The 16289-nt window shown below is 43.9% G+C and overlaps 1 protein-coding gene and 1 long non-coding RNA gene across 4 annotated transcripts; one reads left to right on the top strand and one right to left on the bottom strand.

Moving 5' to 3' along the window:
- Nucleotides 1-2872: 2872 nt before the first annotated feature.
- Nucleotides 2873-11227, top strand: LOC144328735 (leukocyte elastase inhibitor-like). Of its 3 annotated transcripts, none has more exons than XM_077933317.1 (7): nt 2873-2975; nt 4935-5110; nt 5587-5724; nt 6772-6889; nt 7733-7875; nt 9304-9471; nt 10556-11227. In XM_077933317.1, exons 2-7 carry the CDS (start codon nt 4943-4945, stop codon nt 10961-10963), a joined length of 1143 nt encoding a protein of 380 aa, XP_077789443.1. In that variant the 5' UTR covers nt 2873-2975; nt 4935-4942; the 3' UTR covers nt 10964-11227. The 3 variants fall into 3 exon arrangements, with proteins under 3 accessions (XP_077789443.1, XP_077789445.1, XP_077789444.1); XM_077933319.1 differs by lacking the exon at nt 2873-2975 and adding an exon at nt 3198-3304; XM_077933318.1 differs by lacking the exon at nt 2873-2975 and adding an exon at nt 3481-3586.
- LOC144328737 (uncharacterized) lies at nt 8693-15906 on the bottom strand. The gene is made up of 2 exons (XR_013394029.1): nt 15616-15906; nt 8693-8771 (listed from the first exon to the last, which is right to left on the bottom strand). It is a non-coding gene; the product is annotated as an uncharacterized LOC144328737 (long non-coding RNA).
- Nucleotides 15907-16289: the final 383 nt, after the last annotated feature.

The following is a 16289-nucleotide window of genomic DNA, read 5'->3' as shown; positions in this document are numbered from 1 at the left end:
GGCTTATGCTGCCTCTTCCCTAGCACGTAAGCAATTTCATATGACCTTTGAGATGCACCCACTTGCGGAAAAATGAGACGAGTGAAGCACTGCAGAAATATTTCAGCAGTCTGCTTATCAGGAACAATCTCTGTATCTGGTACCTGTCGCTGGCAAATTGTTCTTCAATGTGACTCTTTTTTTCGTTTCCTGGGAAAGATTAGTGGGGTGCCTCCCCCACAAAAAATGAGCTAGTACGAATTGGGTATGTGTAAAAGCACACAATGTCGGTGCATTCTTCCAAAACAAGTGAATGGGTTTTGAGTTGAGGCTACCCATTTCTGTCGTAGAACATACTCATCAATCTTTGTCTTAAGGGTGCTTTTTTATTTTTGTAAGTTAGTAACATTGCCCTGCTTTGGAAGCTGTGCTGAAAGAGCTGTGTAACACACTGGAAGAAAGAATTTCATGCACTGTTTAATTCAGTAATGTGAGCATGCTTTATTTCACCCAATACATTTAGGCGCATTATCACAGCTTTCGTATTGTGGCTACAGCTTGAAACTAAGAAGGAACAATGGTCCAATGAGGCCATTAATTGTTTTCCTTTCCTTTTATTTTATTTTTGCAAGTGAGGTGAGGAAGAGATCTTGCTCGAAGTGAAAAAGGAGTTCTAAAAAGTCCACAGTAATAGAGAGTGAACGATGTAACATAATGAGCCTCACTTATGTTACTTCTACAAAGCCTCGTTTTCAGTTATCGGGTTGACAGATGATCAGGCTGATCAGTGTGTTTGTTCCATTGGTGATGCCTTGCCAGTCAAAGGCTTACTACTACCTGAAAACTAGATGACCAGTCCTTCCTCTTTGCTGAAGGTGTCAAGTTAGGCAACAACCCACTTTAACCTACCTGTAATTCTATTCCCTGTTGTGTGTGGCTGTGAGTGGGAGAATGCCCTGTATACTGCATAGTAAGTGGAGGAATTTGGAGTCAGTGCATTCCACCAGTAATCAGCAAAACTTGAGTTGTACTTTTCCCCTTCTGTGTCTGGATTTCTGTTCCTGAAAAACACTGGCTGTATTTACCTGGTAAACCCTTGGCACTGACCTGTGCAGGGCCGGATTTAGGTTTGATGAGGCCCTAAGCTACTGAAGGTAAGGACAAATTGTCGCTGTTTTTATGTGTTGAATATATGCTATATGGTAATTTATGGACCCATTACTTACATCATAGGAGCCTACACAACACAAAACACTTGCTGTATGTACCGGTAGGTTTTATTTTATTTGTTTTTTATATTTTGGAAATGTACATCCAGATTTGGGGGGGGGGGGGCAAGAGAGTGGGGCCCTAAACTATAACTTGCTTAGTTTATAGGTTAATCCGGCACTGGACCTATGTCACAGTGTTTTACACAATTGTCATCGTTAATAAGGATCCAGGCGGAAATCGATTCTGAATGTGATTGTGCAAACTATGGTATGTCTTGATTTAAGGTTACCAGATTTTTTTCAATGAATCCGGGGACCCTTTTCAACTTAAATGGATTTTGTCAGCGGACTGATTTGTAAATCCGGCGACTGTCCCCGGGAAACGGGGATGTCTGGTAACCTTATCTTAATTTACCATGTTGTCAAGACAATCCTAACGATCTCTGACAAAAAGTTTAAAAATAATGCGCTGTTTCTCACAAGGTGTGCCCACCGATTATATTCTTCAAAAGTCTTCCTCGTACAGGGTGGCATGGCTTCTGTTCCAAATAATCTCCTGGTACTAAAAGCAAAATGCAAAGCAACACCAACTTTTAAGCGTTGCAATAGTACACACACAAACCCCTGTGCCCACAATTAACACATCTCTTCAGTTCCAGCACTTTTCTCCTAATTCCTGCAGGCAATTTAGAGTATGTCATTTTAGGGGCAGAACATAATATTTGCAAATTTCTTCATCGTGGGGTCTTGGAAAACATGTTTTTGGGTGTGAGGAATTAAGATCTATTATTTTTGCTTGGTATGCCTACGTCTGATGAGTAGGGCTGCCATATTGCAAAAAGTAAAAACCAGGACATCCCAAAAGTTTTTGAGCTATTTTGGGCATACCCCAAAGTTGTTGAACTTTTTATGTTTAGAAAAACACCAACAAACCATGATTTTGACTTGCCTAAGATCCAGGACAAAACACCATTCAGAAATCTCCCCCCCCCCCCATGTCAATTCTGCCTTTGATGAAGCTTTTGGGAAACAAAATAATTTTAATTTTGCCTTCTGGAAATGTCCGGTATTGATATAGAAGAATAACTCATCATAGTAATAATATGTGGTATAACTGCAAGCATTTGGCCATCATTTTTAATGGTTTCCATGCCATTTTACACACATTTTCCTTACCGAGGAAAACTAAATTCATAGAATCGTAGTTTGAAGGGATCATCAAGGCTCATCAAGTGCAACCCTCTGCAATGGGGGAATAAATCACATTAATTTAACCAAAAAAGGTCTTTCGAATTCCCAAGGCACAGTCGCAGCCTTTGACCGCCCCTCATTTTGGGGACCTGGAAGTTGGGGAAAAAATCGGCACGCCCATGCGACCAGGTGAATCTTTATTTGCGTCAGCCAAACAACAATACGATATACAAAGAATAGAAATAAAAAGTCAATTATATAAAATACATTTTTAGGGTTTTGAATCCATAGTCAAATAGTGGATCTTATTCTGATTGCCCCAGCTAAAAACCTTGCAACCTTTGCTGTCACCTGCTCATCTTGATCAAGAGAAAGGTTCTTTCTGGTCTCCCGCACCGTCGCACCTGTCGAGCGCCCTCCGGGTTCCCTCCGTCGAAGGGCGGCGCCTAAGGCGTTGCTCCGCTTTCTGTTTCCCCTCGCAGCTTTAGACCCGCCCGGGGCGCTTCCCTCCGCCCTGCCTTCCAGCCTCTTTCAGTAGAGCGGGGCTTCCTCGACGGCGACTGACGCTCCTGGGAAACTTGGCTCTGGGTCCAGGTAAGAAAAAGCACCATTTCTGGCCCAGTCGTGGCAGGAGGAGAAGGGAGCGCAGCGCCTTTGCCTCGAGGGGCGCGGCGCGCTCCGAAGGGCGCACAGCCCGGACGGCTGCCACATTTCGCCCCCTCTCGGCGCTGCAAGACGGGAAAGCTGTACTTGGGAAACTCTTGCAGAAGAAAAGCAGGGATGCATTGGGCGGAGCTGCTGACATCCGATCCCCGGGGGCTTGGGATTTCCCAAGAAAGGGAGGGAGGGAGGAGGAACAGAAACGACAAGCTCGTCGGCAGGGTGAAGTTGCGCTTTGGGGCAGAAGGATGTTTCGTCCAATGGTAAACCTGGAAGGGGATTCCCCTAGGGCAGGGAGGTCCAGTAGGCCTATCGCGATCTACTGGTCGCGATAGATCGTGGGCTCCTTTTCCTAGCGCTTGCAAAAGAGCATCCTCCCTCCGTCCTCCATTCGCGCATGATCCTTATTGATCTTCCGCTGAGCGACCTTTTCCATTTCCTGCCTAAAATCAGGTCAACAAAAACGGGGTTTTCCTCCCTAAAAGCGCAGCAACTTTGACCTGAACCTCCCCAAAAGGGGTAGATCACTGCCAGTTTTTAATTCTGTAAGTAGATCGCAGTCTCTTGGGAGTTGGACGCCTCTGCCCTAGGGTCATCCAACCCCAGGAACTTTGGCAACTACGTTATTCTGAGTCGTCTAACTCAGTACTGCAGCCCTTGGGCGTAGCCAGGATTTATTTATTGGTGGGGGGAAAGAGAGACACGTAGCCAGGATTTATGTTTGGAGGGGGGTTAGGACACCCACCAGCCATCACCCTCAGTCTGGCTCTGTCTAGCAGGTTCGGAATGAAATGTCTCAACAACAGTTGTTTATTTTTATTATTATTATCATTATTATTATTTATACCCTGCCCATCTGGCTGGGTTTCCCCAGTCACTCAAATTACCTTCTTTTGACCCCAAGTGCTGGGGTGGGCGTGGAATCTGTCAAAATCTTTCCATGATTTCTTCTTTTAGTTAAGTATTTTTATTTATTTACTTGATTTAGGGGATGGGGCAAATGCTCCCCCTGGCTATGCCCATTCTGCAGCCTACACTACCTGGTAGTGGATCTGAACTGGAGGCTTTCATATGGCCTGGATATACTAGTGATTAAACCTGCAGGCAGAGATTTATTATTATTAATAATAATTTTATTATTTCTACCCTGCCCATCTGGCTTTCCCCAGCCACTCTGGCGGTTTATAGCACATAGTAAATCATCAAATATTAAAAATGTTTTTAAGATCCTGCATGCCGCAGATTTTATGGAGAAGAGCTCCTGCTGTTGATATCTTTTCCCCATCATACAGCTGTTTAAAAACTGTCAGGGAAAGAGCTGGGAAGCTAAGGTTTCTGTGTTTGGCAGAGGGAGGAGTCCAGAGATTAACCACTTTAACAGAAAACCAGCAGGTGGAGTTTTTCCTCTGGGCATGAATGAGACAAACAGAACTTCCTGCTTCTCAGGCTGCCAGGCTGATAATAAAATCCTAGAACCATAGAGTTGGAAGGGAGCCTGCAAGGCAGCTTCCCCTCCTAAATTGCCGCTCACCTGTGATGTCCGTGTGCCTGGAAGGTGCATTTAGAGGCTACTCAAGACAGGTTGCTGAGCTTCCCAAAGCTCAGTCATGTGGATCTAGCACTTGGTGGTTGCAGGGAGATTTTAGAAAGTTTATTAACTTGAAGAGAATTGGGGGGGAAGAGCCCTTTTTGCACATACCAGGCTGCTGCCCCATGGCACTATCACAAAAAGGATGTGGACAGAGGCAGAGAGAGACCATAACTATATTTGTTATTTTGTGACACGTCTGCCGAAGTCAGGTTCCTGTTTTCCTGACTGCGTATAGATTGTGTGTATGGGTTGGTCAAAAGTAATAAGTGACATGGTTTTTCTTTCCTTTTCATGCTTTTCAGATTACACCATGGAGAAACTGGCTATCGCAAACACACATTTTGCCCTTGATCTCTTCCAAAAGTTCAGTGAAGCCGACAAAACAGGCAACATCTTTTTTTCGCCGCTTAGCATATCTGCTGCAATCGCCATGGTTTCCTTGGGGGCTAAAGGTAACACAGCCGCACAACTCTCAAAGGTCAGCAAAAATCTTTTTTTAAAAAAATCTTTTCAGGTTTTCTCTTGATTTCTGGTTATTTTTCTAAGGTGGTTCAACTTTCACCATTCAAAGCACTTTACATTTAATGTCCCACAAAGTAGGAGCAGTTTTGTTTAGATTTAATTATGCATCAGAATATATTCTGAATGTTGCTGTTTATAGTCCATGATTTCATTGCAGTGGTGTTTCCCCCCCCCCCCCATCATGATAGTAACGCACCAGGTTAATAAAGCTAATTATTTTCCTTCCATGTCCTAAAACCTTTTACTGTAATTTATTAAAAATATTAAAATACCGTAATACATCAAACATTAAAAACATCTGCCTTCAGATGTCTTCTAACAGTCTGGTAGTTGTTGTTCTCTTTGACATCTGGTGGGAGGGCGTTCCACAGGGAGATTTATTTGATTGGTCCTAGTGATAATCAGTTAGGACTTCTCTTTTCCCTTGTGCAGACATTTCACTTTGATGTCGTTGAAGACCTTCACTCAAGATTCCAGGCCCTGAATACTGACATTAACAAGAGCGGAGCACCCTATACATTGAAGCTTGCTAATAGGCTGTTTGGAGAAAAGACCTACACTTTTTTGCAAGTAAGTTAATTGCTGGGATATCAACGAAACTCTGCAAAATTACCTGGCCGAGAGATTTGCTGTTTATTTCCCTAGATGTGGAACTGGGAGTGGTGGGGTTGTAATTCTTCATTTGGGAGAATTGGTATGCTATGAAACTGCTGCATCAGAACATTAAAAGCCACATGTCAAGCTCACAAATGAAGTGCTGCCTCATGTAGGTTGTGGGTATTATTTATTTTGCCAGCTTTATTGTGTTTGACATTCCTGGATAAAGCTAAACATTCAAATTTGTTTGCAACATCACATTCATTCGTGTTGAAACAACTTTTATAGAATGCTTTCGGATTGTATCTTCTGTGTTAAGGAGAGTAGGTAGAACTTTTCCACAGGAACTTCTGCACAGAATGAGGAAAAAACCCAAACTACTACTACTGCTCAGCGCCTGAGGGCCCCAGTCCTGCCACTCACCACCTGGCCCTGGGCGAGGCCTGATGGGCTCTATAAAGGACTGCTGCCGCCGCTGTTGCTGGGCAGAAGGCTCCATTTTGTTTTTTGTTTTTGTTTAAATTGCTGTTATTTTTTACCTATGTCATTTTAAACTGTGATATCAATGCTGTATTCTTAGTTTTAGATTTTGATTTAAGTGGAAATGGTTTCCCATTTGGTTGTGTATTTTCTTGATCTGGTTTATTTATTGTTTGTGACTTTTGTAATTATGTAAATCTTGTCATGCTGTAAGCCGCATTGAGCATTTTTTTAAAACTGTGGAAAGGCGGCATACAAATAAAAAATGATGGTGATGATTTATACTCCACCCATCTGGCTGGGTAAACCATCAAATGTTAAAAACTTCCCTAAACTGGGAATTGAGTGTTTTTACTAATTCGTGCATTATGAGAAAATTGGCATTCTTTCAATAGATTGATGAACGATGCCAACAAAACTAACTGTCACCCCCAGCCAGGAATAAGAAGACCAATTTATAGTCCACAGATGGGTGATAACCATGCCCCTTGCCCCCCCCCCCCCCCGTACATTGATATCTGTCTTCTGTGATTTCTCCAGGATTTCTTGGCTAGCACCCAGAAGATGTATGGAGCTGAGTTAGCCACAGTGGATTTTCTAAATGCTTCAGATGATGCACGAAAGCACATTAACCAGTGGGTTGAGAATCATACAGAAGGTGAATGGTGCTTGGAAAACTCTCAACTTAGAGAATTATAGAATCATAAAGTTGAAAGGAACAACAGGGACCTGTAGATCACAACCCTGATCTAAGTGTCTCATGCTTTACTGACTGAACTACCTCAGTTTCTTTAAAAAATGATTAGGAAGGACTACCAAGGTTTCCTTCCTTCCTTCCTTCCTTCCTTCCTTCCTTCCTTCCTTCCTCCCTCCCTCCCTCCCTCCCTCCCTCCCTCCCTTCCTTCCTTCCTTTGTTTTGGCCCTGCCTTGTCTCCAGTCAGATCTTGACTTAATAAGCCAGGATATGCAGTGTGTTGTTGTCGTTTAGTCATGTCCGACTCTTCGTGACCCCATGGACCAGAGCACGCCAGGCACTTCTGTCTTCCACTGCCTCCCGCAGTTTGATCAAACTCATGCTGGTAGCTTCGAGAACACTGTCCAACCATCTCATCCTCTGTCGTCCCCTTCTCCTGGTGCCCTCCATCTTTCCCAGCATCAGGGTCTTTTCCAGGGAGTCTTCTCTTCTCATGAGGTGGCCAAAGTACTGGAGCCTCAGCTTCAGGAATTGTCCTTCCAGTGAGCACTCAGGGCTGATTTCCTTAAGAATGGAGAGGTTTGATCTTCTTGCCGTCCATGGGACTCTCAAGAGTTTCCTCCAGCACCATAATTCAAAAGCATCAATTCTTCGGCGATCAAGATATGCATTAGTTTCAGGATATGCATTAGCTTCAAAAGCAGCAAAACAAGCCACTGAGCCACAGTTATCCACAGCCTCTTGTCATGTCTGAATCAATGTCTTGATTCTTACAGAGGTAATTTGTTCTGTAACTTCAATTTCCAGGTAAAATACGTGACTTGTTGTCCGAAGGCTCACTGAATGAACTGACCAAACTTGTTTTGGTAAATGCCATCTACTTCAAAGGCAGCTGGGCAGAGAAATTTCAAGAGGAGGACACTGAGGAACTTCCTTTTAGACTCAGTAAGGTAACAAAAGGCCTATATTTCACACTGTCCTGTTATTAAAGGTAAAAGAACCCCTGACCATTAGGTCCAGTCATGGCCGACTCTGGGGTTGCGCCGCTCATCTCGCTTTATTGGCTGAGGGAGCCGGCGTACAGCTTCCGGGTCATGTGGCCAGCATGACTAAGCCGCTTCTGGCAAACCAGAGCAGCACACGGAAACACTGTTTACCTTCCTGTTGGAGCGGTACCTATTTATCTACTTGCACTTTGACGTGCTTTCGAACTGCTAGGTTGGCAGGAGCAGGGACCGAGCAACGGGAGCTCACCCTGTCGCAGGGATTCGAACTACCGACCTTCTGATCAACAAGCCCTAGGCTCTGTGGTTTAACCCACAGCGCCACCCGTGACCGTCTTATAAAGAGTTGTATCCAAAGTAGCTCTGAGTAGCACTTCCCATCAGTGCAAGGATTTCTGTTTTGTGCAACAGGACTTCCCCACTTGTCCTCCCCTCCCATGTACCCCCTAAATTTGTTCTAGGGGTTCTGGAGCACATCTGGGGAGGGTATGGGGTGTGCGAGGAGAGGAGGGTAATACTTACACTGAGAGAATGCTTTAGTCGGATGCTACCCAAAATTTAGGTTTAATAGTCAACTTATTGGTTTAGGTTTAATAGTCAATAGGTGATAGTCAACTTGCTAATACTTTTCTTTTAGCAGCTCTAAAACACGTAAAGGTTATTTGTGCATGACTGGGAGTAAAAAAAAACAAATGTGGGTGGGACACCTCTGGATTCAACCCAGTGTGTTCTCTGAATGTAAACTATTAAATCTGAATCAGTATTTTCATTTTAAAATATTTTATTGAGCTTTTATTGGACTTCAGTTTCCATTGGCCAGCTTCGGTGCTTGAAGGAAACAGCTGAAAAGAACAAACATATTTGGTTTTAGTAATTCGCTTGCTTGATTATCTTTGCCTTTAGATGACAAAAAGCAATATTGAGTGTGCCATGAACTGATTACAGCGGTGTCCAAATTTTTTTCAAAGATGGCCAGATTTGATGAATTAAAGGGCCGTGGGGGCCAACCAAAGTTGTTGACATGTTTTAGGATTGAAGTTGTTGAGGTTTTTTTAGGATTTTACCCCAGGAAATAAACTGCCCCAGGGGCCAGATTAAACCGACCAGATTAGGCCCCCAAAATGGACTTTGTACATGCCTGGATTGGAATGTGAATGGCTGCATTCCTTTGCACGCTTAGCCCTAGGAGTAAGTCCCAATGAACCCAAATCTAGCTTTCTTCTGAGTAGGACCCCTCTGTAACAGCACAACCGTTAACATCGTTTTGGAAAGAACCTTTTTCTTTGCACGAACTCTTAGGTGTCTAAACATACTCTTTTACTTGCAATATGTTTTTGCATGCTCATAGCTGTGCCTTTTTTAAAAACTACCCAGAAGGAAAAGAAGACGGTGAAGATGATGTTTATGAAAAAGGAGCTTCCTTTGGGATATATCCCTGAGTGTAAATGCCGTGTGCTGGAACTTCCTTACAAAGGGGACAAATTTAGCATGATAATCCTGCTGCCTGATGACATTGAGGATAACTCCACTGGCCTGGAACAGGTAATTCTGGTTTCTCCCTTTCTTTCTCTATAATATTTTTTTTCAAATGGCACATTACCAATGATTTTTTTAAAAAAACGACAACCTGTAGTTGCAGTGCTCATGGTATATGCGTGTGAAATTGACATCAGAATTTTTTTTACTATATTATTACTATTATTGATTATTACAGCTGAGTCTTCATAGAACTGTAGAGTGGGAAGGGACCCTGGGGTCATCTAGTCCAACCCCCCTGAAATGCAGGAACATGCAACTGTCCCATACGGGGATCAAACCTGCAACCTTGGCATTATCAGCATGGCACTCTAACCAGCTGAGCTATGCAGTTGATCTGCAGATAATTCAGAGCATGCCTCTCTTTTGTAGGAACATTTTACTTTTCAGGATCAAAGGCTGTGTTGCTGAGAGTCAGACATGTATCGCAGGCTCTCCTCGCAGCCCCAGAGAAAACCAAAGCAGATAACCTGGCTTCTACAGCACGTGCTCTGAATTATCTGCAGATTGATTCATTTGCAGACTTGAAATCAAATAGGGACAAGTTGGACTTTGCTTCAAAATAAATGCCTTCAATATGTTGCTTTGACACAATTTTCCTACCGTTCCACAGTTTCTAAAGACCACTGAGTAGACGGGAGTGGCTAAATGCTTTTGGGAGTATTTCCGTGTGGAATTTTATAAAACTCCACATCAGTCTCTCTGTGTGTCTTATACTTGCTAATGTCATTTTTTTCATACACAAATCCCTTTTAAAGCAGGAACTGTTCTACAGACAAGGTCTCCTTTTAAGGGACCAATGCTGCGTTGAGTATCGTATTATCTCTTCCAACAGATAGTGAATCTCCAAGGTCTTGGGTAGCAAACTCTTTCAAGCCCTGGTACCGGGTGACATTCTGAGGTGGAGATAAACAAAGTTAAAGTTGGGATCCCCTTCTTGAATATTTATTTCTCTGTTCTCTACAGACGCACCCTAGCTTTCCGTTCTGACTTTCTATATAAGCACTGCTGCTGTTGTTGTACATGAAGTAGATATATTTGAGCTGCAATGGCATATTAAATTCATCCTCTCTCTCTCTTTAAATTTTAGCTGGAGAAGCAGCTTACCTTAGGAAAGCTCCAAGAGTGGACACACCCAGGAAAAATGTACAGCAACTCTGAAGTTAGGGTGCACCTGCCGAAATTTAAGCTGGAGGAGACCTATGATCTTAAAACTCCCTTGGCCGAATTGGGAGTGCTGGATGTCTTTGACAGCGGAAAGGCAGATTTGTCTGGAATGTCAGGAGCCCGGGACCTCCATGTGTCCAAAATTGTTCACAAGTCATTTGTAGAAGTGAATGAGGAAGGGACAGAAGCAGCAGCAGCAACCGCTGGTATGGTAATGCTATGTAGTTTGCCTATGGAAGAGGATTTCAACGCTGACCACCCCTTCCTATTTTTTATCCGCCACAAGCCAACAAAAAGTATACTTTTCTTTGGCAGATTTGCATCTCCATGAAAAGTAAAATAAATGGATGAACCAAATGCCCTTAGAGCTGCTGCCCCTCAAAAAACACTCTTTGTTATTTTGCTTTTTTGAGAGGGAGAGAAAGAAGACTCATTACCGGGCACCAGGTTTTTCAGAAACCGATTTATAAGAGAAGTGGCTTTCCTTGTATTCGTTTGCTGCGTGTCATTAGCTAGCTTTTGGTTTATTACATTGTGACACGCTACTTAAAATGAAGCCATTGTAGTAAAACTATGCAATATATATCTGATTTAATAGAGGTGTGTTTTTTAAAGAAGGGATGTTGCTCCAAAGCTGGATATGAATTAATTTGGGTAATCTGTTCAATCTTTGTGTATCATGGTGCCCCTTGTCTTCTCCTGCAGCCTATGTTGCTCTTTGAATTTGTTATACTCAAACCAATCGAGTATAACAAACAACCGAAGTTGTTGTCCGCTAGTCTCATTTCACAAAGACACTGCTTTTACAGACATACTAATCCATGGGTAGGCAAACTAAGACCCGGAGGCCAGATCCGGCCCAATCGCCTTCTCAATCCAGCGGTCCAGGAATCATCTTGTTTTTATATGAGTAGAATGTGTCCTTTTATTTAAAATGCATCTCTTGGTTATTTGTGGGGCATAGGAATTCGTTCAATTTTCCCGCCTCCAAAATATAGACCGGCCCTCCACAAGGCCTGAGGGACAGTGGACCGGCCCCCTGCTGAAAAAGTTTGCTGACCCCTGTTTGACATCCACAACATCCTGGGATCCAGCAACACAGTTCTAAAAGCATACACTTGGTTGGTCTATGAGGGGTGGATCAGACGAGTCTGCTTTGAAATTTGCATCCCACTCGCCATCCAGATCCTGGATTTCAGCTTCCTACATAGCAACCCAGTACAGTGCTTTGGACTGTACAACATTATTGGTGCTAAGATTCCCACTGTTGATTCCCTCTTCCTCTCCCCCAACTATCTGCCAGATTATTTTCTGATAGGTAATAGTTGTGAAAGAGCCTGTCAAGAGCAAAGAATATAAAGTATTCTTGTACTCAGATCCATTTATGCTGTTGAAAAACTTTTGCACCCAACCCCCCCATCACGGAGACATTCCCAAGAAGCCCATTCCCATATCCATCACAGGCATGTGCATCTTTGCTCTAATGTTGGTGAATAATGCTAGGAACAGGTAGGTAGCCGTGTTGGTCTGATACAGTTGAAATAAAAATTTTAAAAACTGTCTAGTAGCACCTTATAGACCAACTAAGTTTGTTCTGGTATAAGCTTTCGTGTGCCTGAAGAAGTGTGCATGCACATGAAAGCTTATACCAGAAGAAACTTAGTTGGTCTATAAGGTGCCACTGGACAATTTTTTAAATTTTTATTTTGAATGCTAGGAACAGACTGCATTAGCTGTATGTTACCTCCAGAATCAGAAACAGCAAGCCTCTGACAGTGAGAAAGAGCTGCATTCTCATAACACACCTGAAGTGAAGGCCCAAGACAGGAGTTGATCATCATGTGAGCTGCGCACAGGTGGGCTGAAGCAAGCTGCTGACCAGCCTGTGGAGCCTCTTTTTATTGAGACAAATATGCAAGCTAGGCAGATACATTTTGGGCTGTGACCTTTGCACATCTTCCAGTCCTGAGATCATGGGGTGGTACAAAGTTATTTTGGCACCTGTTTCCACAGCGTCATTTCCCCCTTGCACACTGTATGATGAAGGAGACAAAAGGTTCGGGGGGGGGGGGGGAAGGTTACAGACAGGACACCGCAGACTGCTGAGACCGCAAAAGGTCAGACCCGGGACGATGTTCCGACAGCCATGGCTTGTCTGAGGGAGAGTTTGCCCTGCACCCCAAGGTCACGCGTGCAGGCAGATTGTGGCTGCCTGCTGGTGGAGAAGTGTGCTCCCTCCGGACCCCACTCCCCACTTCGCGATATCCCTACACACACCCAATTATCTGTTTTCTTAATTATTGAACCACCCACTACATGGATCCTTCCACCCTGCCCTCCTGGAGAAGTGTCCTCAACACAACAGGGTATCTGTTCATTCCCCAAGGAATTGGTCCCTTGTAAAGGAGTGTTTCCATCTCCTTGCCTGAGACTCATGCTTCCTCGGAGCAGGTGAATTATCATCTTAGGATAAAGCTGATGCTATTCTAGGCTGCATCAGCAGAAGTATAGAGTCCAGGTCAAGGGAAGTCACAGTCCCACTCAATTCTGCTTTGGTCAGACCACAGCTGGAATACTGTGTCCGGTTCTGGGCACCACAATTTAAAAAGGATATTGACAAGTTGGAACATGGGCAGAGGAGGGTGACCAAGGGTCTGCAAACCAAGCCTTATGAGGAACAGTTGAGGGAGTTGAGTATATTTAGCCTGCAAAAGAGGAGTCTGAGAGGAGATACACTAGCCATCTTAAAATATCTAAATGGAAGATCACATGGAAGATGGAGCAAGCTTGTTTTCTCCTGCTCTGGAGGGTAAGACCCAAACCAATGGCTTCAGGTTACAAGGAAGGCGATTCCAACTCAGCTCCAGGAAGACCTTTCTGACAGCAAGAGCTGTTTGACAGTGGAACCTTGGGAGGTTGTGGACTCCTTCATCGGATGGTTTTTTTTAGCAGAGGTTGGATGCCCATCTGTCATGGATGCTTTAGTTGCGATTCCTGCATTGCAGGGGATTCCAGCTCTGCAGTTCTATGATTCTAGGAGCAGGGCACATCTATAATGCTCCTAAAGGCCTCATCCACCATTTCTGCCTCTCTTAGTTTTTTTTCAGGTTGGCCTTCAGCACAAGGGAACAAACTTGTTCACAGCAGCGCATTGCACCCCAGAGGCAGCCACACCTTCTGCCCAACAAGGGAGATAGTTCTACATGTGATGAAGAGTTCAAAACACTAGAAATCCTTCACACCCCTGCTGACATTCTACCTGCAAAATTGTTTTTGTAGTTTTAAGTTACTTTACTAAGAGCTTGGGTTTTCTTTAGGTCAAGAAAAGGAGGGGTAGAGACCTCCTCATAAGGTCTGCTTAACACACCTTGACACTTGGTCAGCTGGGGCCAAGATGCTTCATCAGCTGGGGCTCCTTGAAGCTCATGGAATCGGCCTATACAGTATGTGGTTACCCAAAGTATCCTCCCCCTAGGAGCGGGTGGCGCTGTGGTGTAAACAACTGGGCCTCTTGGGCTTGCTGATCAGAAGGTTGACAGTTCGAATCTGAGATGGTGGGGAGCTCTGTCCCAGCTCCTGCCAACCTAGCAGTTTGAAAGCACGCCATTGCAAGTAGAGAAATATGTAGGTACCGCTGCAGCAGGAAGGTAAACAGCGTTTCCATGCACTCTGGCTTCTGTCATGGTGTTCCGTTGCGCCAGAAGCGATTTAGTCATACTGGCCACATGACCCGGAAAGCTGTCCGTGGACAAACACTGGCTCCCTCGGCCTGAAAACGAGATGAGCGCCACAACCCCATTTGACTGAACTTAACTGTCCTTTACCTTTAACTTTTACCTCTCACCCTAGAGAACCTCATACTTGCCCCGTTCATAATATGTTAGACTAAGGGCGTGTGGATTCAGACTATGTTCTGTTTCTGTATGTTCCAACTCATTGTTCCAAAATGGGGAGAATGGGACCAGTGGCGGAGCTAGTCGCCTGAGCATGCCATGCCCCCGGGAGTGGGGCGACCCACCCACACAGCAGCGTGATCTGCCCTGGAGGGATTTTGTAACCCACCTCTGGGATGACACCCGGACCCCTACCGCACCCCCCTTCCTACACCCCTGCACGGGACCCTTAATTCCAGCTTTCAGTTTTATGTAGGCTTAATGGGTGCGGACAGCTTAGTCCACATAAACTGTCTTGGCTATCCTTGAGCACACATGCTGAAGACAAACACAAAGGGTGGAATTAGCAGTAAAAAAAAAAAAGGTATTGTTTAAACAGTAACTTACCTATAAGTGTGTTTGCTCTGACTCCAGTAAACATCTGCCAACAGGGAGCACACAGCTATCCTGTGCAGCTTTTAAACAATTGCTGAAACCTTTTCTTCTAACAGGTGTATGTAGTCTATTAAGAAAACATCCTTCCCGAACAACTCAGATTTGCAGAGCAGAGAACATAGAAGTCACATTACAAGCTAAGACGACTAAACTACAACAACAAGATGCATGACTGCTAGATGCCTTGCAGGCACAGTGATAACTAACCAATACAAATTTGGTTCTGGGAAATAGCTAGATTAAAAAGACCAGGCATAGGCAAACTCGGCCCTCCAGATGTTTTGGGACTACAATTCCCATCATCCCTGACCACTGGTCATGTTAGCTAGGGATCATGGGAGTTGTAGTCCCAAAACATCTGGAGGGCCGAGTTTGCCTATGCCCGAAAAAGACTGACAGATGATGTCCAGAGGACAAAGTAGGAAAGACAAATTTACTTCTGGCTGGCTTGATTTCATAATGAAAGCTAGTGTCTTGAAACATGAACAAGTCCTTCCTATGTACTGTCTGGTTAATTAGCTGTAATTATCAATGTAACAGTATCTCCACCTGTCTCATGTATTGTATCCTTCTTATGCATAAGACAGTAAGAAAAGCAATTGTCATCTTAAGCCCAATACCATTAATCATGATAGGAAAAACCACTACCACTTACCTGTTCTGGGAAAGCTCAGATGAGTGAGGCTACCATATCACACCCCTTCATGGATTTGCCTTGTTATGGCAAAGCGGCTTGAATAACTCCAAGAAGCTCTGAGCTATGCTGTGCAGGGCCACCCAAGACAGACAAGTCATAGCTGAGAGTTTAGACTAACTGTGATCCACCTGGAGAAGGAACTGGCAATCCACTCCAGTATTTTGCCAAAAAACCTCCATGGACATAAGGAGAAGCTTTGAGAAGAAAGTGAGAGTTTCCAAGGCATGCTCTGGTTCATGGGGTCACAGAGAGTCGAACACAACTAAGATGAGTAAACAACAACCATATCACAGCTGCATGGATGCTTTGGGTTTTTAAAATCTTTCACGATTTGTATTTGATCAAAAACTTTGTATCCAAAGGTCAATACTTTGGATAATGTGGTACTCACATGCTCCCTGTTGGGTTATATATGCAAGATAACTGACTGTTTATTTTGTTTATGGTGATTTTTTTTTTAAAAAAAGAAAAGAATACATCCTTCCATGAGGGTTAACTGAGGTCTGATGTTAAGCTTTGAATGGTTTTTACTGTGTAGTTTTGTGTTTTTATTGCTGCAAGCCACGTTGATATATTTTTAATTACACAGCAGTGTACACACATACAAAAGGCGGCCCTGAAAGAGCAATTAA

This window comes from Podarcis muralis, chromosome 8, assembly GCF_964188315.1.
Source record: "Podarcis muralis chromosome 8, rPodMur119.hap1.1, whole genome shotgun sequence".
Taxonomy (NCBI): domain Eukaryota; kingdom Metazoa; phylum Chordata; class Lepidosauria; order Squamata; family Lacertidae; genus Podarcis; species Podarcis muralis.
This window is presented reverse-complemented; position numbering and strand designations above follow the sequence as displayed.